The sequence below is a fragment of the Streptopelia decaocto genome (assembly GCF_964273445.1).
Source record: "Streptopelia decaocto genome assembly, chromosome: 3".
In the NCBI taxonomy this organism is placed as follows: Eukaryota; Metazoa; Chordata; class Aves; order Columbiformes; family Columbidae; genus Streptopelia; species Streptopelia decaocto.
Window position 1 is genome coordinate 62,055,714 of NC_138656.1, and position 23,440 is coordinate 62,079,153.

General features: G+C 42.0%; 1 protein-coding gene across 2 annotated transcripts in view; it reads left to right on the plus strand.

The window, feature by feature from the left end:
• The window catches only part of SLC2A12 (solute carrier family 2 member 12), a 29,877-nt gene that overhangs the window by 3,734 nt on the left and 2,703 nt on the right, over positions 1 to 23,440 (plus strand). For both annotated transcript variants that reach the window (XM_082048883.1, XM_082048884.1), the window contains exons 2-3: positions 4,187 to 5,491; positions 21,502 to 21,624. In XM_082048883.1, coding sequence (XP_081905009.1) covers positions 4,187 to 5,491; positions 21,502 to 21,624 — 1,428 coding nt within the window. The remainder of the gene's footprint in view (positions 1 to 4,186; positions 5,492 to 21,501; positions 21,625 to 23,440) is intronic.

Below are 23,440 nucleotides of genomic sequence, written 5' to 3' on the forward strand. Positions count from 1 at the left end.
TTGCTTAGAAGAATAGTGCCTGTTAGGCACAAGTGACACCAAGTTAACTGCTGAGTTTGCTGTTGATAATGCAGAAAGATGATGTATCTCACTCTGCCTCATCAGAATCTGCTTTTTGTTCAGGGGTCTGCTTTAGTTACAGTCCACCACTATTTCTGTAAGACTGCGGGCATCTATCACTTGACACATGGACAAGGATATCAGTTGACCCAGTAAAAACAAACCAAAGAAACACTGAGACATCAGTCAAGCCACTGTACTTGGAGGTGCAAGAAATATATGGTCTTGAGTGCTTCCTTAGCAACTTTGCAGGTGTTCAAGCTCCACACCCAGCTTGTACAGCCTCTTGGTTTAAAAATAAATAATGACCCCCATTGCTCTGATCTGAGGACCACAGGCTGAGGAGAGCAAGAACAGTGCTGATGACAGGCTGATAAAAGGTATTTGACTTGGCACTGTCATTTTAAATCAGAAACCAGGACAAAACTGACAGTCACACATTTAGAGAACTAAAAGCTGTGTAGGACCCAGATCTTAAATTATCAATTGGAGATACTGCCTACACCACTGTGTTTCTGCTGGAGAGTCTTAAGCTCAAGGTTTTGTTCCTCTGTTACTTAACATTTTTTCTCAATTGCTTGGAAGAAGATAATAATGGACTATTTGCAGGTGATAAAGGTGACAGGTGATTAATAAATGGGATATGTCGCTGGTTGAATGCAATTCAGATGGTTTGGCCTGCTGACTGCGAGTGAATGTGCTGTCTGAGGTTCCCCTCAGCTAACTTTAGACATCTGCATCTGAGCAAGCCACACAGATTCCTTTTATAGGCAATGGAGAGAAATAGGCATCTGACCTACTTCAGACATCTAGAAGTGCCTATTTTTTGCAAGTGGTTACAGAAGAAATTTGGAGATGCTGTAGATGTCTCACAGTTAGGTAAGTTGATCCCATCCTATATGTTTTAATAAATCCCAGCACAAACTGATTTGCATTCCTAGCTAGGATGCAAGAAGGCAGGCCATATTTAAAGGAAAGGCAGTGCCTTGGAAAAAATCCAGTCAGAAAAGAAGTTGGTTGTCCTGGAGAAAAAACAGTAGCAGATGAGCTCTTGTACACTGCAGTGACAATTCCTCGATGAGTAGAGAGGCAAATGTTCACCAGAAGCAGGACAATTATGTCAAGTTCCTATCAGCTTTGTGCAACCACTGCAGGAGTGCTGGGTTTAGCTCACAATTTATTGAAGAAACTGATAATCTGGAAAGAGTTCAGAGAATGGGGCTTTGAATACTTAAAGGACTGGTAAACTTGTAAAGCCTCACAGGCTATGTAGTTTATCAAGGAGAGGTCTGTAGGATGACTCGATGACAGGTTATAATTTTGTAGTTAGTGAACACAGCTGAGCGCAGGCAAATGGAGACTGTGATCTGGCAGCTGGAAGCCAAAGCTGCAGAAAATAAGTCTACAAATAATGTACAAATAATTTACAGTGAAAGCAATTAACCATTGGGACAATTTATGATTAAAGCAATTTGCTTTCAACCACTAGCAATTTTAAAATCAAAGATGAATGTTTTAAATGGCCTAGTTAAAGTAAAATGTCATTTAAACATGTCTGAAGGGTTATGTTGTGCTGTTCATGATAGTCAGACTGGATGACCGCAATGGTGTCTTTTGGCTTCATAATATATAAATTAAAGAAAAATATTAGGTTAAATCTAAATAGCCCAATAACATAAAATACTGAGATATCCAAGAAAGCGTGAATATCAGCACTGAGCAGTAGTTTGGAAAGAGCACTGTGATCAAATTAGCAGTGTAGCTTCTAATACTCAAGCCCATTCATTCAGCACAACACTGTTGTTATCAGCCCTGATTTCCAGCCAGGTTTCATTGGCAGGCTATATTTTCCAGATCTAGTAATAATGAGGAAGCAGGCAAGTTGAAAGTATAAAGGAGAGGGAGAAATTAAGTTTTGCAATGATAAACTTAAGTTGCATGCATGCATTGGAGGATGGAGCACATAGCACAAAGCAGCTTCACTGGAGGGAGTAGTACCTCCAACAAAGTGCTGTTCAGTGTGGGAAGGAAGTACAGCGGGACCTTGCCCTAACCCACGCTCTGTCTAAAATAAGTGCAATGATCTTGGATACTGAAGCCATAAAGGAAGAAAAAGCTTTAGGTGCAATACAGACATGGACAATAACTATATATATATATATATATATATATAAATGATCCGTCACCGGAGCATTTTTCAATTTTTTTCTGACATTTTCTTCAAGCTGTCCCACCTCCATTGCAATAAATCTACCATCCACCCCCACCTTTTGAAAGACTTCTCACTATACTCCCATTTCCCCCATGCACTTATCATCATAACCAAACCATGTGTTTTTTGCCTGTCTCTGGTTTGCCAGCCCCCTGAGCCCAGGGGCAGAGGGGGCTGAGGCACATGTGGTGCACTCAGTTGCTTGGGGCTGCTGCCACTTGCCTTCTGCTTGGCTCATAGGGAGCAAACCCAGAGCCAAGTATGGGAGGTAACAGAAGATACTTAAGAGACTTAATGGACTTACACATCTCCCCTGACCCTGGAGGCGCAGCTTATATTCACACAGCTATACTACGCTTGCTACCCTCCAAAATAACCCGTCCTCCTGCGTAGTGGCTTCAGGCTGTGATGTTGGGCTTGCACTGTGAGCCAAGCTGCCTCCAGGAACTGTTAGGACAGCATGAGGTGGTGTGGGGCACAACCGTGCCAGGGACATGCCAGCCATTTTGCAGGATACGTGGCCTCATGCCAAGGTCCAGGCCTCTGGCACTGTTTATTTTAGTAGTGCAGACATACTGCTAAGGTGGCACTCTTCCTCTCTTTTCACCATTTGCTCTAGAAATGTAATACTCTCTGTCAAATGGGACTGGTCCTCACCAATGTGCTCAAAATTATTGGCAAGGAACTTCAGGCAGTCAGCATGATCAGAGCCTTAACACCATAGAAAAATAAACTGAAAATAAACAAAGTCTATGTATTATTTTCAATTAGACCATATACCACTTCCCAGCCAAGCTGGAAAGTGCTTGTTGCAGGAGAATTAACTGAAATATGGACTCTGTTATGCTGCAAAAGCTAGTTCTCCTCAGACACGTCCTATCTCTCCAACTAACTGGAAAATCAGAAGTCAATTTACTCTTTTCCTAGTTGTGTGGCAGCCAACATCATGATGAGAGGAAAATCATGCTGGGAGAAAGAACAAGACCAACAATAACAAACTGATATATTCCTTAAGGTTTAGGGTGCAAAAGGCTTCACAGTTAGTAAAATACGATCAGTTAAATCTATCTTGTAACAATAAACAATGAGTCGCAGTTGTATAAAATGAGTTTGTTTTAAAGTGGATGTTCAAAGGCCTATAATCTCCATTTAGTTTATGTTTTCACCATCTGGTTTTTATTCCTGACATTCTGGCTGTCATAAACTATGCAAAATATTTGATCCTGATATTCTGAAGGATCTGAGATTAGTGATGAACAAAGTTCAGAAAGTTCATGAATTTGTACCTCAAAGATTGGTTTCTTTGAGTATCCCAGCTATCTGGGTCAGCATGGTGCTCAGTGGATAAGTTTCCATTTAGCAAAATAAAAACACTGGTACCAGCAGCCTTCATGGCATGTTCAGATGAAGCAAAGGAATCAGTAAGTGGCGAGTAACTTAACTTGTTACTTATTCAAGTCAAGGTTGAAGCAATTTGGCTGGGAAATTACTGCTTTTCTTGTCCATGTTGGGTGGACAAGAATTCCTCAATTATGTACAGGAAAAACACTGAGAACCTCTCAAAGCAAAAATTGCTTTCTTACTAGAAGATTGTATTGTCAGTGTTGCCTTTTGCAATGATATTCTGAAACAGAAAGTTTAATTCTTTAGAGCCTGATCAAAACTTTATTAAATTCTGATTGGGAAGATAAGGAACCGAAAAGCATTAAAATTAAAGAGGCTCTTATATTTTTTTTTTTCTTTTCAAAAATGACTTTTTATGTCACTACTGCTGCTGGGGTTGTATGCACCTAACTGCTTTCCCCTTTTACAAAAAGATTTGGGGGGCTGGTATATCAAATAAAGTTATGATTAGTATTCAGAATGTTGCAGAAGTCACACTTTCAAGTTTTTGTGTTTTTTCTATTATTTCAGGCTGTGGAACATTTGCTTTTCTGTCTTCTGCTGTTGCTGCTGTAAGTGGACTTCTGATGGGTTACGAGTTGGGCCTTATCTCTGGAGCTCTTCTTCAGATGAGCAGCATATTAGCACTCTCTTGCAAAGAGCAGGAAATCATTGTAAGTTCCCTGCTCTTTGGGGCCTTATTTGCATCTCTTACTGGTGGATTCGTGATAGACCGATTTGGAAGGAGACTTGCTATTATTATTGCATCTTCTTTGCTTGTGTTGGGGAGTCTGATTTTACTGCCCTGTGAATCATATGGGGTACTTATTGTGGGACGGATTGCCATAGGTATTTCCATATCCTTATCATCAATTGCAACATGTGTGTATATTGCTGAGATTGCCCCACAGCACAGAAGAGGCCTCCTCGTATCATTAAATGAACTCATGATTGTGATAGGCATTCTCTTTGCCTATATTTCAAATTATGCATTTGCCAGCGTATCTCATGGCTGGAAGTACATGTTTGGCCTTGTGATTCCATTGGGTGCCTTGCAAGCTATTGCCATGTATTTCCTTCCACCAAGTCCTCGGTTTCTTGTCATGAAAAATAATGATGAAGCTGCAAGGAAAGTACTGGAGAGGCTACGGGAAACATCAGACGCTACGAGAGAACTTACTGTGATCAAGTCTTCCCTGAAAGATGAACATCAGTATAGTTTCTTGGACTTGTTTAGTTCAAAAAACAACATGAGGGCCCGAATGTTGGTAGGACTCACTCTAGTTTTTTTTGTGCAAACAACTGGGCAACCCAACATTTTATTTTATGCATCAACTGTTTTGAAGTCAGTTGGGTTCCAGAGCAACGAAGCTGCCAGCTTGGCTTCTACTGGAGTTGGAGTGGTTAAAGTGGTCAGCACAGTCCCAGCCACGGTTTTTGTGGATCAGGTTGGAAGCAAAACTTTTCTGTGTATTGGCTCTTCTGTTATGGCAGTATCGTTGGTCACTATGGGCTTAGTGAACCGTAACATACATGTGAATTTCACCAATGTCTGTAGAAGCCAATCACCAGAGGATTTAGTTCTCCAAAGACCAGGAAACCTCACTGGTGTGACCAATGGGAGTCTCAAGGACCTCTTTGAAAGACTGTCATTTGACATGCAGAGAAGCCCAGATGTTGCCAGGACAGGAGAACTGAACAGGACTGCCTTGGCAGGAGGCAAAAGCACAACAGGGTCTCACATGGAAAGTGGGGAGGTTCCCATTGTCCTGAAATGGCTCTCGCTGGCCAGCCTGCTTGTTTATGTTGCTGCATTTTCCATAGGCCTTGGACCAAGTAAGTATTTAATTTTTCTAACTCTTTGCAATTATTTACTTATGGGTGGATTAAGTACCGGGATGACATGCCCAGCTTGGCATCAGGCAGTTCCCAAGCTGGGCAAAGCAGTGTTTTCTGATGATATGTGCTGGTATTGTCACAGACTGTCCCGGTAGGCCTGGGGTGTACTTCTTAGCAATAGGTCCTTCACTTTGTAGTCAGTGGCCTAATCTTGCTTCACTTCAGTGAAATAATGTGTTCCTCTTCAGTGAAGTTAAGAACTGATATGAGCTTTGTACAGCAAAAATATGTGCCCCCTGGCTATCTTTCCTGTTCCTAGTCTATTGTGTCCTTACATTTGGAATGTTAAGATGAGGTGTTTGCTGCTGCTAACTCATAAACCCAAGATAATGATGAGCTCTAGACCTCTGTACGGGATGGCTCAATCAAATCCATGAAAAGCCAACATGCCTGAGACCAGCTGAGAATCTGGCCCCTTGGCTATATAACAATCTTCAGATACAGGAAAGTAATTCAATATACAAAAGAAATTCAAGGCATTGTGCTTCATTACCAAACCGTAGTATCATCACCACTACCTGTGCTGAACAGCACAAGGGGAAGAACACAAAGCTGCGTCCCTGTACAACTGACGTGCTGCTGCAGCTGCTGTCACACCTGTAGGGTTCCCAGTCTCTCCAGAGAACATGTCTGCCATTCCCAGGAACTAGCAATTAAATCTCTTCATTGTTTTTTGTTTTGTTTCAATAGCACTTGCTTATTATTGTTCTTTGAAGGTGTTGATTCTTAAGCCACACTGCAAAACCACATGCGTAGAGTCTGTTATTTATTAACAGACTTCATGTGCTTTTGTACCTTGGCTCAAACTTGCCTGCAAACACCCTGTACTCCTGCTGCACTATTATGATAAAAAACTTGCCATGAGAGTACAACCCAACAATTGCACTAAGAGAAACTCCCCTGCAGTATTTGTTTATTTTAAACATTACTCACTGGGAGAGCAGCGTGAGATAAGCATTCATTGCCAGCGCAGCGAGCTTGACCGTGTTGTTGAAGCATTATTCCCTTCCTTGCAGGAGGGGGTTGGATTCTGCTTTCGGTGTCATAGGTTCATAACCAGAAGTGCAGCCTTGAAAAGAAAATGTTACTTGAGCTCTTACTTGGGTGTTTCAAACACACATTCAATAACCTTCAAGGCAGGGGCACATGTTCAGGCTTGGCCTCCTGTTGAAAGCCGCTTTCCTGTTGGCGTGGCAGTAAGTGGGTTCCTGATCGTTTGAGTTGGCCTGATGTGACGTTAATGATAACAACATCTACTTCATTGAGGGCTACAGAAACTGAGGTGTGTTTGCCAGGCTAATCTGAGAAGTCTTTGAGGCTCGTGTTTGTTTTCTGACCCCTTTTTTGGCTAAGAGCACAAATGCTCTCCAACGGCAACTGGGAAAGGACATGGTCTCAGCTCCAGCATGTTAAAATCATGTATGATAAAGCTATGTTGAGGCAATTTACACTGACAGATGCATTTGTGTAGCAAGTGAAGGCCAGGTCCAGGAGAGATACGGGTATTTCAAAATGAAGATAAGTGCTTTCAAGACATTTCCGTGCCTTTAAATACACAATGTTCAGTTAAAATTGAAAATTTATAGAAAATGTAAGGGTCAGAGAATCAAGAGATTGTTGGAATCTGCAGAAGATCTATTGTGGTTAAAAAGTCTTGTGTTGGGATGCAAAGTTGTGATTTGTGGCTACTGTGGCCAGGCAGTGCCCGGGAGCCTGGAACAGAGCACTGTAGCCCCCGCACCACCATATATTCAATGCAAATTCTCATACTCCATGCAATGTCTGCCTATCCTGCTGGTTAAGGTGAAAGCTCTGCCGGTGATGTGTCTGTTTGTAACAAATCAAATCAGCCTCTTTTGGACAAAGAGCAGAAAAGATCTTGCTCTTTTCCCACCACATCATTAGGCCATTTCTGGAACAAATTCACTCACTTTATTATGAGTCCATGCTGCATCATGTTCTGTGGGGATAAAGGAGAGCCTATGTAGCACCACTGGGAAACGGCGTGCTCTTTATAGGGCAAATCACGCAACATGAGTTCTATTCTTTTTTTTTTTTTTTTTTTAATTACTTTGCCCTTTTTCTTCCCATCCTTTTTTGGGATTCTGGTCAAAAGGTTAGTTACAGTCCACATTTGCACATCAGACATTTATTAATATTGTGTTTGTCCATGATTCTCTTTTGTCTCCAAATTACCTGAAGTAGATGGATTTTTTAATGAACTAAATATATGCTAAATATATTTATTGCCATTTTTCAAAGCATCCAGGCAGCACAGTGATGAATGCTCAGAAACAGACAGTGAGAGATAAAAGCCATTTTTGCATTATAAAAGAATTCACAGACTAGCAAGAATCTGTTTAGTCACTTTTTGATTCTAGGGTGCTCTGTATTTATATCGTCAACACTTAGGCCAGATAAAAGAATTATTTCTGATGCTTGGTTTTAGATTAATTATGTTTGATGAACTGCTATTCAACTGCTTGTTCACACTCAATTTCACACAACTATGAGGACATTTTGTAGGTGCAACAAATCAGTGTTGCATCACATCACAGAACAGCACGTCGTCTCTCTAAGGGTGTTTGCAGAGGCGTTTCAAGGCAGTTATTAGCTAAGGGGACTTACTTGACACTCATCTTTGTCTTGAGTTACCCTTGTCTGTATATCAGAAAGGTCAAATGGGTATGAACTGTTCTCACCAGGGAAAGATGCCTGCAGGGCCCATGAGAAATGTCACTCTGGCTGTGAAGCGGGGGACACAAGAAATCTGAGCCTCGTGGAAATGTTGCTACGTCTTGCCCAGGGAACAGTGAGTGCCAGCTAATGAGATGAGTACAGTGTGGAGGTAGATAACCAATTCATTGCCGAAGTTAGAAGTTCCATGTGACCCTGGAAATTAGTTTAACACAAAAGACACACTGAGAAATTCTAGTCAGGGCCACGACCAAGCATGACCATTTACTAAATGGCACGGAGTTAACTACAATAGTTGCAGAGCATCTCATTTGCCAGATGCATTGTTCAAACCACTTGAGGTGCAAAAAAAGTGTTGTCCTTTCTTATAAAGAGGTGTCACCTCCTTCGCTCATCACTGTTGTGTGGTACAATATGTTGCAATGCATGAACCAGAAAAGCCAATCTCCTGGAGTATCAGACACAATAAGGCTGCAAATGTGGGACTCTTGGGGTTGGATGGAGCAAGTGCAAGAGAGTTCTTTTGCTTAACAACCGTAGGGCAGCTCTAACCTTTCTGAAACAGAAAGTTTCCTCCATATTTTCCTGTATATCCCCTGAGTGAGGAGGTTTCACTGCGTGATCTCACTGATAAGTAAATGAGAGACAGTAGCACCACACATATTAATACAGGGATGCAGTGTGGTCTGGGGGCAATTCTCTTTATTGAACAAAAGTCAGAGGGGCTCCAACATGTCCTAGGCTGAGAAGCAAGTAGTGTAGACTCAGTCTGGACCCAACAGGGCATCTGTTTTCCCAGAATGAATTTGTTCTGGCAAATAAAAAGCAAGTGGGCAGTACCTCTTCACACATAGTGCAGTTTAAGGACATCAATGCCCATCACAGGGATTTTTTGTTGTGGAGCAGGGACCACCTTTATTGATTGGGGGATGTTGAGTGCATGCATTTGGACTGCATGTATGGCATTGGTGCTGTGCACAAAAGAGGTCTTTGTCCTCTTGGTCCTTAAAACAGCTTTCTGATCAACTGCAAAGGTGTTTAGGCAGTTGGCCAATGAACTTTAGGATAATTTGCTGGTGCAAATCACATCAGCTCCACTGACATCATGGCAGTTCATGCTGAAGGTATGGATCAAAATTAACAAAAGCACCTACAAGTGGGGCTGAGGGCAGTTTCATGTTGTGAATCATCCTCAAAACCAATTAGATACATAAAGTCCAAACTTATTTATTTCTCTGCCAACCCATGACTGCATATTCTATTCTATTACTATTCTATTACTGTCTATCCCAGAGCAGTCACCAGCTTCTGTGGCTCTCCACAGCCGAGGGTCAAATTAACACAGCTCATCTCTTGGAGGTCATCACAAGCTCCTCTTCCAGGGGATTTCTCAGAGCTGCAGGGATGCCCTGGCCCCAAGTGCTTGGAGTTCACTCAGCACACACACAGCTATGGCCATGATGCACCTGTGGCAGATCAGTGTTTGGAGAAATGTCTTCTGCATCTCACGCCTCAACAGAAGAATGCCACATATACCCATCCAGATAGATACAAAATCTAAATTATGGTTTTCACATTTTTGTGGTTGACCAATAAATGTATAACAGGTTCATGGAGGAGGAATTTAGAACTTACTGCAAACACTGCTTTTCCACATGGTTGTTATGGTCTCATCAAAGCACAGCTCCCATGAGTAGGTCCTCATAGGACTGGAAATACTGTGGTATTGACTAAAACCTGTTAAACAGTGGAATTAAATACCCGTGGGAAGCCTTCTCGGGCTGGGATAGTATGCTCTGTGTTGCCGTCTGCTAGCCTCAGCCATCAAGTGAATATTTCTGATTGGAAAACTGGGAAAAAAATTGCATGTTCATCATTCCATTCACACCAATGTTGCCTTTTAACTTCTGAAGTGGGAGCATCACCCACCAAATGGGGAACCAGCCAGCTGTGAGAGCACCTCGCCAGTGCCTGGGGCACACATGGAGGAGTTGTGATCTGTGAGATCCAGACCTGAGGTGAATGCAGGCATATGTGAGGGTCGGGTATGAGTGGAGGGTGAGCAATCCTTGCAGGCTATGTAGGACTGCCACATTAGTGACGGAGCCAGCAGGGCACAGGGCCCATGAAATGAGGGGCAGTTTTGGGGTCAGCGGTTCCCCCCAGGGTGTCTCCCTGGTGGACTCTCAGCCGCTGACTCACAGCCACCTCGGGCTGAAGCTCCTCCTGCATTTGGGGAGTCCTGACATCTCCCTGCCTCCTGTGGGCAAGTGCAGAGGCATCTCTGGTCGAAGCTGGCAGGCAGATTCCGAGCTGTTGGGGCAGGCACAAGAGATGGGCAGACAAATCCCCGTCTCTATCCACACGGGTTAACAGACCAGCAACTTGTGGTCACCACAGTCACCTTTATTGGGAAACCTGGTGTCAAAGATGAGGCTCAGAAGGGAAATGGTTTCTCTTCTCAGTTACCTGATGCTAAAGAATTTTTTTCTTCTCACAAGGTCTCCACTTTCCTGGATGCTTGGGCCTCAGGTCTGAGCATCCATAAGATCCTAGGGCAGGGAAGGGTGGCAAGCTATCCAACCCAAACCACCAAGTGGCTAGCTTCACACTGATTGAATTCCTCCCACATGAGGGACCTGGGATTGTGGCTTTGTGTTCCCCAGCCTGGGTCTCCCTGAGAAGGGACCATGGCCATGCTCTCCAGCACGCCCTGCTGTGATGCATCATCTCACTGCTGTGGGAGCTCTCTGTGTGGGTCGACAGCCCTGTGAGGAACAAAACCTCTGCAGGAAAGTCAGTGAAGGCAAGCCCCTAGTGGGGGAAAACCTTGGGAATATTTTTTTACTGATGAAGGACTAGTTTGGGATGAGAAATGCTAGTTTAAACTAGAGATTCTAGTTTAAGCATGGGCAGATTTGCCATATTGAGTATATCAGGGTTAAATTTATATCAGTCTCAATGGATGCTTTAAAACTGAGCTAATTTATACCTAAAATGGAACAGATGTTTCAACATGTTTGGAAATTTAACTGATGTGGGAGCCAGATTCCTCAGATGATCAACAAAGGGAAATATTCTCCCCACTTAACATGGGCTTTCAGACCCCTGGTCTCTGACATCTCCTTTGGCACACCTTTCCTTTCCTCACCACCTATTGAGGGAGTTTAGAGTGATCAGGAAGCTGAATTAGACTGTGTGATAGCATTTCACACATAACATGCTTTAACTTCCGGTCAGCCTTGAAGTGGTCATGCAGTTGGACTAGACGATTATTGTAGGTCCTTTCCAAGTCAACTACTTTATTATTCTGTTCCCAAGTAAAAAACCCATTTGTTTTGTCCACCTTTTATTGTGAGCTGTTGAGGTCATTTAAATGCAGTTTTAAACCCATGTCAGGGACAGTGGGGAAGATGGGAGAAAGATCAGGCAAGAAGGATTAAGGAGGATGGAAGAAAGCTCAAGGGCTCACAAGAAAAGTGAAATCCATGGGCGTGAGGAAGAAAGTAAATCCCTCTTTCAGTCCATCACTCTCCTTATGCAATCTTATGTGGTCTGTTGTGGTCTTTCTTTATGTATTTTATTCAATTAAGCAAGCCAAAACCCAGACCTGGAACATTGCCCTAAAGCCCAGTGAATTACCCTGGAGACAAATTTAGTCCCCTTGACTCTGCTGCTGTGATTCTTTGGTTAACTAACTACCTGAGTTAAAGCATGATTCATTAGCACAGTTATATGCAGGACCTTTTCTGGTTTTTGTCCCTGCATTTTGAAATATTGTGAGCTGTATGGCTTTGCACTAGCTTGGAAAACATGGGTAAAAGGTATGAGTGTCTAGAATTCACATCAATATCTTTGATGTTAGAGCAATATTTCAGACTTTTACAAAACATGTGGTTATTATATTAATTTATAATGCACATAAATTTGTTGTTAACAGGCATTCATGCTCAGCATTGCCTTGCATGACATTTGTTTGCAATGTGGTTTTTTGAGCTTCTACATTTTGCAGCGCTGCTGTGGCCTGACCTTAAATTTCACAGAAATGAACAGCATCAAATTTATATTGTATTGTGGTTTACTCTGGAAAAAGAGATAGTGGTAGGGATTAAGTCAAGTGCTCAAACATAAGCGAGTGCTTAAATATTTTGTTGGATCTGAACCAGGATAATAAACCTTGGAAATGTGCATGTTTCACTGAGGATCAGTACACAAAAGTCCTATTTTTCTTAATTTAAAAGTGATCTTGAATTCTTTATTTTATGACAAGATTCCTAGCACTGTTCATTTGTACTGAATCATCTTTTAATGCATGCATCCATGTGGTTTGAAAATGACACTCCTAGTATTTATCTAGTTCATTATTCCTGTTCTGTTCAAATGGTGCCTCATGAGGCCTTTATTTTACACTGTATCAGCTGTACACTACCAAGCTGCAGTAGAAAGACAAGACATACCAAAATGAAAAATAAAACAAGGATTGTGAATTGCTTGCTTTTCCTATTGCCTCGCCCCAGACAAGGTTTATCTAAAACCCCTTTTTAACATGTCGGCTACCCCAGGAACTGGTTTGCCTTTTCACAGAATGTTTGGTAGCAGTGAAGTGCAAACCAATTTAGAATCTTTTTGGGTAGCTGGATGCTGATTTACAGAATTTCAAATTGCATGATGTGTTCTCAAAAATACCAGCCACATAGGTTAATGTTATCTAACTTGAGAGAACCTACAAGTTTGGAAGGCTTTTTTAGGTGTGAAAATGGTCACAATAAGGAAAAAAATTGCTTTCACAGTAATAAGACATGGCAATGTCACTGGGAGGTTCTTCTTAAATATTTTAGGACTCCATTTTGCAAGAAGCAAAGTAGTCTTTTTCAATGTCAAGGCTGAACTTAAACTGCGTACTGATGTCCATAACTGAAATGTAGGACATCATTTCCACTGACTTCTGTGCTCCTCTTCATAATTTTACTTTCAAGTATATGAATGAGGGAAAGTCTTGGCAGATCAGGCCATGGGCTTTGCCTCCTGAAAGACAGGGACCTTGGTACTGTGAAAACAGGGAGCCACAGCAGCATACCCCAGCCAATGCTCCCGTCTCTCTGCAATGATAGTGGTTCAATCTGCTGCTACTGAACACAAAATTTGGCCCTCTGAGAACTACCTAGAAAAGGCAGGGGACTACTTGTGTTTTGGCATACTACAGTCCACTTAAACAGTGACTGGAGCCAATATTCTGATCTTGGTGCTCTGGATTATATAAATATCTCTCTAGTAATAGTTATATGTTAATAAACATAATGATGCAAAGGTGCTGCTTAAGCGGAATGGCTCCTGTGCCTAAAATTAGGCATAGTTTTAAAGTTTGACTCAGATTAGTTAGTAGCGGCTGGCCAAAATAAAGCATTTTACCTCCAGACCCACATTATAAGAAGTTATAGAGAATGAATCTTGCTGCAATTCTAACTAGAAATTGGGCATAACAATCCTCTTTTGTTCTACAGGGACATTATATTCTGTAAAGTGGTGCACTGTCAAGTGAGTCTAGCATACCATCTCCTACAAGCTTTCATATGATAATCAAGGCTGCATATCATCAGCCAAATTTGCCCTTCTTACTTTGTAGGCCAAGTGTTGCATTTAATCGTTCAGTAGAAGTGGCCTTTGATAATCATATCAAAGACAATGAAAGATTTTACATTTGTTTTCCTTGACCATGTTCTGGAGAGAAGATCATTGTGACACTGAAATGTGTAAAAAAGTTGATGGGGCATATGTCAAGCTTCATAAAATCCAATTTCCCTTGGGAGAGAGAGTTGGGAGGAATTTTTTAGAGGGAATCTGATCTTGGGCTAGCTTTGTGCAAAAACTAGAACTGTCAGTAGGACTTCAAGTGCAAAGATTGTATTTTATTTCACTTGTAAAGGTCACCAAACTAAAACATGTGAGAAAATAATAATGGTAGAAAGGTAAAAATGTCCAGTCACTGCTGAGGAAGGTGGAGACTGGCAGCCAGAAGTGCAGAGAGGATGGCCCGATGGTAAGTCTGTGCATGGAGTCAGGAGACTGTTCCTCCCCACAGCATCTGAGTTTCAATGTCATATTGAGCTCTGGGAGGAAAGCCAGGGAAAGGGGGCACAGGAGGACCTCCAGCTACTGATGCCTTTGAAAATCCACCCTCAGTCAGAAAACTGTTATGAACAAAGGAGAACTAAAAGACACGTGCTGGGTGGCCCAGAGCCTTCAGACCTTCCTCCTTGCTGCCGCCCTTCAGCAGCAACTGAAGTAAAGCATGAGCAGCAGTGGCCAGTGAGGGGCTTGATCATTGCAGGCCTCTCACCAAACACATCACTGTTGTAACAGGTTGCATATCCTTTCCACTGGGCATTTTCTGAAGCATATGCACAAACCTCTATTTTGCAAAGGCTTAAGTTGCCCCAAACTGCAGTGTCCCAACAGGAATTTTCTGTTGTGCACCCCTTTAAGGACCAACATTGGCCTTTAGATACTGGAAAAACAGGCTTGTTTACCCCACCCAGCTGGGTTTTAAAAAGTGAAATATGTGATAATCTGAACTAATTCATGCACAACTTCTTCATGAATTAGACCCTCTGGCTTCTACAGTCATTCCTCTGAAAATGCCTTAGAGGATTATCCTGGATTCAATATTCTGAACAAATAAACAACTACAAACAGGAATATACATTTCAGGTTTTAATTAAAAGGCCTTTTTTTTTTGATGACAGTATCATTATAATAAGCTTATTATAACAAGCACATTCTCCCTTGAAAGCTTGTTTTCTTTTCTCATTTTTTTGTTTTTTTTCTCTCTCTCTCTTTTTCTTTCTGTTTGCCCTCCAAGTTGTTCTGCCTTTATGTGACAGTATATAGCAAAGGATGAGAGAGAGAGACAGTGGCTGTGAAATCCAGTTGCAAATAGAATTGTCATCTCATACATCAGTTCAAATCAGCTTCTATTAGGGGACCTGAAAATATGTACAGACTATTACATACCTGCCTACAGTAAATCTATGATGCATCCAACTGATGTATTTGCAGCTGAGTACTGTTGTTGCACAAGATGGGCCACAAATCACATTAACTAAGAAAATTCTAACACTCCCAGAACTTTATACATCTATCATTTCTTGCCCAGTAATCTTTCATATTGGAATCACTGCCTATAAGAAAGATCTTCTGGTTTGTGACTACTCTTTGAAGCAGAAAATGGATGGTAATTGAAGATCACTGAAAACAGGTTTAAGAATACATTTAGCAGCTTGCATGAAACATGAAAATGTATACCAGGCATTACATTTTTTTTTCTAGTTCATGGAAATAAAAATTATAACAGTAAAAAAAAAAGTGTGTAAAATGCAGGCTCACGGTGGTGAGAAGTTTAGGGGAGGAAAGATAGCTGGGGAAAATCAGAAGTGAAGTACGTCACAGTGCCTTACTTCTCAAGTGGCCCAGAAAACAGGGGAAGGAGCTAAAGTGTTGGTCTCAAAGTCTCTTCCCCCAAAATGCTCCTGTTGTTCTAACATAAACTGGAGGAGGTGCCAGTGAAGGGTGATTTCCATGGTACACTGGAAAGTTCCTTAAAAAAAGCACATGTGAGTGTTGAGCCTATTACATAGTGAGGCAAATAGTACAAACACTGGACAACAATTTTTATGTACAGCCTCAGAGATACAGCCTCAGAGATAAAATAATTAAATCCCACTTGTCTTAACATATGTTTTTTCAAGGAGTCAACCTAAAGAATTAACCATTAAAAACAAACACAGTGTGCCACAAGAAAAGAAAAATAATTTAAGGTTTGCCACAACACATCAGCTTTTTTTCGATCACCAATGGTACCAGGTAACTTTCAACCAGTAGTCATAAAGCTTCTCATAGAGAAGTGCCTTGGAAGTCATAGAAAAGTATATATTGCCTTCTTCTGCAAAGATCAGGATGCAGCCAGAGAGATGCGATTAGCTGAGGCTTCTCCTGACTCCCCTATCGCTCAGCAATAGAGGAATTCCTCTCCTTTTAATGGGCACACACAGGGTTTGACTTGACTGGTTGGTACTCTGTTGGCAGTTTACACACTCTCCAAAGCAATATAGCCACTTGTTTGCTCCATATTTGCCTGTTATTCATTTTGAGCAGCCACTTCAGTCTCATATTATGGGCCAGAGCCAGAGACAAATGGCTTTCATTAAGCAGATTCATTGATTTTTAATGCCAGTCGTGGTTTTCTGCTTTGGCCTTTTGCACAAAACCATGGACAGAGTTTCAGTCCACTTTTCTTGTATCCTACCTCTTTTATCTGCTTTGGAAAGGGACAAACTCACTCTCACCCTTTCTTCTTTCCAATCTAAGCATCCCTCACTTTTGACAGCGCCTCTAAACTTCCTTCACCAGGGATACTACAAAAGCCTTTGCAGGGGCCATATTTTTGTGGGTGTGTGGGTGCCAGGACAGTGCTGGTGCCTTCCAGCAGCAAGTCCCCCCAGCCCCAAATCCCAGCTCTGCCTCAGTGCCATCTGCCCTCATAGGTACACACCTCATCACCATGCACACTGCAAAGGTTTGTGCCATTGCCTGCAACATGCCATTTGAAATCAAGGCAAACTAGTGTTGAAGCTGGCCTTTTGTGAGAAGTAGTTAGCCATCTAGCTATTTATGTTAATACCCAGCAGAGTCAGAAACCAGATAAATGAAAAACCTGTGAGGTTTCATAAGCCTGGAAAAAAAATCTAGTCTTGGCAAAGCCAGTCATTAGCTGTGTCCTTTGACTTCCTTCCTCTCATGGCAGCTTTGCAGTGGCTTGCTTGCGTCTTTCCCTAGTACTGATCATTTGTTACATGTTCTTAGATGGTCTGCATTGCCGGTGGGATAATCCCTTACTTATCTTCTCTCGGACCTCTTGCTGCTAACAACCCAGTCCTCCCTTTCAAAGTCTTACATACTTCTGCCTACTTCCCTCCTAAGCTGTAAAGTCTACTTAATCTCTTTCCATAGTCTATACCTCAGAAACTTGAATTCTTTCAAGTATTGCGATGGCTGCTTTCTAAATCATACCATAAAGAACTTGATCTCACACAATACATGTATAGGAAAGGAAAAAGTGCTAAGCAACAAATGAATACCAAGGGAATCCAATATTTCATTAATGAGAGCTGCTGAGCAGCTTCCAATTTGCTTCTGCCTCCTGGCAGGAATAAGGTCAAAACAAGGACATTTTTCATTCATGCACCTCACTTGAATGTTGAGTACCCTCAGTCTCACAGTATCTCTCAGATGTTTCTGCTCCTCTGATGTCTGTTAATTTTTTGAAAATATTTTTTTCTTTACTGCATAGCTGTAAAGTTAGGAAGTATGGAAGAAATAATGTGAGGGTTTGAGACATCTCTTTGCTTAGCGCCCAGATGTAAAGCTCATTAAGTTGGCTATGTTAGCTCAAACAAAAGGGCCACTCAATCAATCTGTTACCCTGCCTCCAACAGTAGCCAGTAGCAGATGCCAAGGGAAAATACAGAAGAAAAGGCACATGCAGCATGCACAGTGCGTCCTTCTGGCTATCAGTAATTTAGGGACTCCAAGAAAATTGTTGGGGATTTGTTTTCACTATTGTGAATAACAGTCCTTGATGGATTTTTCCACACATACAGAGAAATAATGTTTCAACAACCCACATTTTAACCCACTAATGTTTTTCATACCCAAAGCATCCTGTGGAAGCGAGTTCCATAGTTGGACACAGCATACACCTTTACGGAAGGCATATTTCTATTTCTAAAAGCTTTTTTCATTCAGTTGTTTAACTATGTTGATCTATTTCTTTTTATCTTATTTGGTTGTGTTTCAAGGCTCTAATCAGGTCATTTAAACATTTTCCATAACACCATTAAAGCATTTACCCTGATCATTTTAATTTCTTTATAGAAAGCAGGGTTATTCTAAAATTTTTCTCCTTTTGAAACAAAATGTGGTAGGGTACTGGATCTTCCATTTCTACAAGAACATTGAATTTGAAATGTTATAACCAATATAACAGAGCATCTTTGTGAATTACATCTTGAACTACTTCTGCTCAGCACTTAAGCAAGATTTGCTTTTTTTCACTCATTAAGTATCAGTTAAAGTGCTAAAAGAAACCACCTTCTATGGTATCTAAAATGTAGTCCCAGCACTGTGCACTGTTATGCAACTTATTCAGCCTTAATGGAGCAGCTGTAATCTTGCATTATCATTCTGCTTTCTGCCTTTACAGTGCCAGTGGCTTTGTTTAGAGGTGAATGTCACCATCCTGGTCAAGGGGTTGTTTGCGTACCTGAATCCTCTGCTCTTCCTCTTTAGGCAAGGAATGTCAGGGCATCGAGATTCTGAGAATATTTAATGAAATGGTTAAACTTCCTGATCCAATGCAATATTTTCTTCTGCATTTGCAGTGGATGTTCTTTTCTCTAGATTATACTGTAATAAAAGACCATTGAAGTGTACAATTTTTCTTAACTGCTGTCAACATAAAACTCACTGCAGGTCAGCAAAGGTGAGTTATTAACTGCAGCCACTGCATGAACACATCCCCTAGTTGGTGAATCTAGGACAGAGATTCATGCTGAGCCCACAGCCTCATCTCTTACCCCCACCTGACCTGGAAAGCACCAGCTCTTTTCCCATCTGTTCCACAAATATCAGCCAAGGGTGGCTGGAGCAGATGCTGAAACCTATTGAGAGTGTGCAATGTGGTTACTGACACAGCATCTTTTTGAAATAATGTTAGATTGTGTAGCGGATGGAGACATGGTGGGGTTATCTGGATCCTCTTTACAAGGATGGGCTGATTTTCCCTGTAAAATGTTGTTGCTTAGGCAGAGCACATAGTTGACTTCGCAGTGACTTTGGCAGCATGCAGGTTAAATTTCTGCAGCTCTGCATGCACACAGCACATAACGTAGCAGCAGTCATTATGAATGGGAGCCTGAACCTAGTTACTGGCTCCCCAAGAGAAAGCCATATCCCTGCCATACCTACAGCAGCTGCTGCTTTTTGGCAAAGGTACAAATAGTAAAAGCAATCCCAGAGAGGTGCTAAAAGCAAAGAATCGATCGTTATCGCTGCCTCAGCTTGGGGAAAGGAATAAATAAAATGTAATAAGTCTCAGATTTCTACAACTGCTTGTTCTCCATGGGGAATAAGCCTCTCCACTCCTCACCAGCCAAGCAGAGGTCAGAGCCATGCCAGAGGAAGTAGCTACCATTAGCAGACATGAAGAACAGATCTGGTGTGTCGGTGGGATCTGTTTGAACTAAACGACTAATTGAAATAAGAGTAGCTAGGCACTACTGCAGCTGATGCAGATGCTCAAATCTTTTGGTTTCTTAGCAGGCAAATAATACATTTCAAATCCCCAGACAACTCGTAGTTAGCCTGACAGGGCCAGTCTGTCCTTGGAAAAATGCACGGTATCGGAGCAGCCGCACTGCCACACACTTCAGGTGTGGCACAAACCGTCCCCTGGTGCCCGTCACACTGCTGAAGCTCATATGGACTTGCTGCTTTGCATTTTGGCAGTCCTGGTGGTGAAGGCAGACAAACTACAATAAGGAGATCCCCATGCATTGCCAGGGCCTGGTTTTGCTGTGGTGCAGGGCTAGCTGACCTGGCAGGGAAAAACACCTGCTCGAGAAGCCAGTTCTCTTATTCTTTGCCCCTCTGCCACCTGCCATGTGTAGAGACCCCCCAGAAAATGCTCAGGGCATTTCATTAGAGCAACGTTTGCCTCGTCAGCATCAAGTGTATTAAACGTTACTGTGATCCAAGTCAGAAAAAGAAAGAAAAGCCTTTCTAGGGCTGCTGTCAGACATGGTGGCTGTGTTACAGCTGTGCGCCGCTTGGCCGTGTGTAACAGTGTGAGGCCATTGTGCAGTGTGGTCTCAACTCTCCAGAATAAAACCAACACTTTGACAGGTCACTCCCACTGTGGGAGTGAAGCTTTTTATATTTTTCCTTAATAAATAAATTAATAAAGAAATGAAATCTTGGCAAGCTCCAGAAAACATTATTGGGTTCAAATCTGTGGTACAAAGAAATACAGAGTTTGCTTTAATCTGCCCTGTTGACTCAAAGGTCAGAGATTATTTTTCCCCTTTCAGTTGGTCCTTCATAGTCTCCTTCATGTCTTTTTTTCTTTTCTACCTTTACCAGTACTGTCACACAGGAATCCTATAAGCATCCAAAGAGATATTCCAGCGAGATGCACATCCAGATGTACAGGAGTCTATTTTTAAAAACCAACTTGAAGATTGTCCAGTGTCAGTGTCCTGAGGAATCTCCCATCTGTCATTATGCAGAAACAACATTGCACAGGAGCGATTTATAATGGCCATGTCTTAGGGTCTGAAGATACAGTTCATCCACATACATCTCTCTGCTCTTGTGTTGTGGTCGTCTGCTAACCCACAACCTCTCCACGCAGTAACCTCTTGCTAACGCGTCTCACTTATGAGCAAAAGGGGGGTGCTGGTTTTTATTTTTTTTTTCTTTTTTTTTTTTTAAATAACCAGGAGTGGTGCAGAAATGTAGTATCTTTTTCTTTTCTTCCCTTGCTATCAAGGTGGTTGCACAGGCAGCTCTTCATGACTGGATTTGTTTTTGTGGGCCAGCAACACCAGCATTTAGATCACCTGTGTCGTGGTGTGATATGAAGGAGCCAAAAATCAGGCCTTCTCTCTTCATTTATACCTCAGCAATCTCATTTATATGGAGCAGACAGCTGGAATAGCAAACTTGCTTCAGTGTGGCAGGTTGATTTATAAGGTGGCGTAAACACACAGTGCCACTCCAAGGCTGGAGATTATTTTGGTTTGCTGCCCCACTTCCATTAGCATTATGTCACTGGAGAGTTATTTAGTCGGGGCTCCCTTTCCTACACAGATGTGCAGTCAGAGCTAAGGTCTCCAATGTTTTCTGAGTTTCCTTGGTTCCGTGTGTGCTGGCACTGCCCAGCAGTGCTGGTGCCACCTGTGGCCCGGTTGCAGGGCGCCAGGCAGGGATGATGCCCCGGGGCGATGCTGACTGCAGTGCGCTGCTTGGAGAGCATGGGTGGTCCTCAAGGGCTTGGGCTCACCCTGACCCTGAAAACCACCTTATTCTTTCAGGCAGCCTCACCTGAACTCATGGACTACCTCAATTTACAGCAAGGAAAGTCATCCTTTCAAAACAACACCTCTTTTTTTTTTTTTTTTTTCCTTCTATTTCAGTGTCCTGGCTGGTCCTGAGTGAAATTTTCCCTGGTGGGATCAGAGGACGGGCCATGGCTTTGACATCTAGCATGAACTGGGGTATAAATCTCCTCATCTCCTTGACATTTTTGACTGTAACTGGTAAGATTTCTCTGTGTCTTTGCAAGCTGATATTTTCCTAGTGGGCAAAACAAATCTTTCCTATACAAATAACATTTATAAACTGCTGCCATGGTGTCCCAGGAGCCAATTTCAGATCTTTTTTTCGATGCCGTTAGTGTAACTTCATCGTTTCCACCACATCGTTCTAAGTTTGTGCTAGTAATAATAGCCTCATGATGCTCCTTATCAGAGCACCTTGCACAATGACTGTATAGGCTGTGAACCCCAATTCTTAAAACACCATTTCCTTAGTAGATTAAAAATACATAATATTTAGGATTTAGTCCTGCATTTTCTGAATTCAATGGAAGTTCTGCTCTCGATTAGACTGCAGCTTTACTGATCAAATATTTTTAAAGACAATCCTATTGAAATAATTCCTTTCACAGGAATGTCCTGACTTTGAGAAATTTTCCTTACAGAAAGGTCTGTATGGTAACTTGGAATGTGATGATAAGCAAGGGAGAAGGTTAAATGATGGTGTTAAAATTAATTGATTGGCAAATATTTTTTCTATTTTATCTCATAAGTAGTCTTGCAAATTTTAGTTTTCAGTCTTATTCTGAGGAAAATATGTGTAGAAAATCAAAATATATAAGGGAACAGAAATTCCAGATCTCCTTTAACTTTACATCAGTCTCCACTAGAGGCAGGCAATCAACCCACAAAAAGTCGAGGTGGTTTTCATCCTGCTACATGCTTTTTGAGAGAAATTTGAAAATGAGTGTGTTCTATGACTAAAATGGGGTTCAAAAGAGAGAGAGAAACCCCCCTGATTACTATCTTGATTAAAATTAGGAAAAATATGCCAGTTCAAACTCATTGTGTCCACATTAGCACTTTAGTTAGATCAAGGGTCCTCTTCAGAAGCAAATCACCTGGTTTCCCCCACTCCCTGACCTTTGGTTTGCATCACAGGGCCGTCCTGAACTGCACAAGCTTTTGGAAAAATTAAACAAAACAAAGCAAAAGAAAACAAAGCAAACAAAAAACAAATACAAAACCAACCAAACAACAAAAAAACCCAAACAAACTAAACCAGAAAATGAACAGTGAATACACTCCAGCTGCCAATACCTGCTCAGTCCCTGGAGCAAATGAGAGCTATTCCTAAGGAAATGTCCCCAAAACGAGACCTCGGGTCCTCAGCATCAGCTGTTTCACCTGAAGCCCCCCTCCTATTGTGCAGCTTTGCTTGTTAACACACATCTAGCTGTTATTCTGGTCTCAGTTTCAATGAGCCATAGTAACTCTATTGGCTTAGTTGGGTCTAATCTGGACTTATGGAAGTGTAACTACCAGCATTTCTAGTCTACGGCAGAAATGAAGAATTGGAAATTCTGTCTTCAAGTGAATACATGTGGAGGTCATGGTGGCCAGGAGCACCTGCACTTGGGTATCTGGTACAGAAGGCACCAAGTGAATTAACAGCTTCAGCTACAATTTTTAGCTCATAACACAACTGACAAATGTTTCACCTGTCTGACTTAGTTTTAGCAGTGAAAAAGGCAGAGAGTGCTGCAGCACCCCCTTGGGTTTGTATGTGCTTTACCCTCCAATGGCTGCAGAATGCCTTCCTCAGCCTGAGGACCTACCTGTCCCTGGACAGCAGGCTAAGAAAGCCACTAGCTCCTGGCTGGCCCCATCAGGAGTTCACTCTTTGATTCCTTTCCGGACCGGGACTGAGGACTTGCAGTGGAAATGCTGGGAACTGAGAGACGGCGGGGATTAGCTAGAAACAATAGCAACAGTGTGAAATATGCTTGGTTTTGCTCCATGAAAGAATTTGCAATAA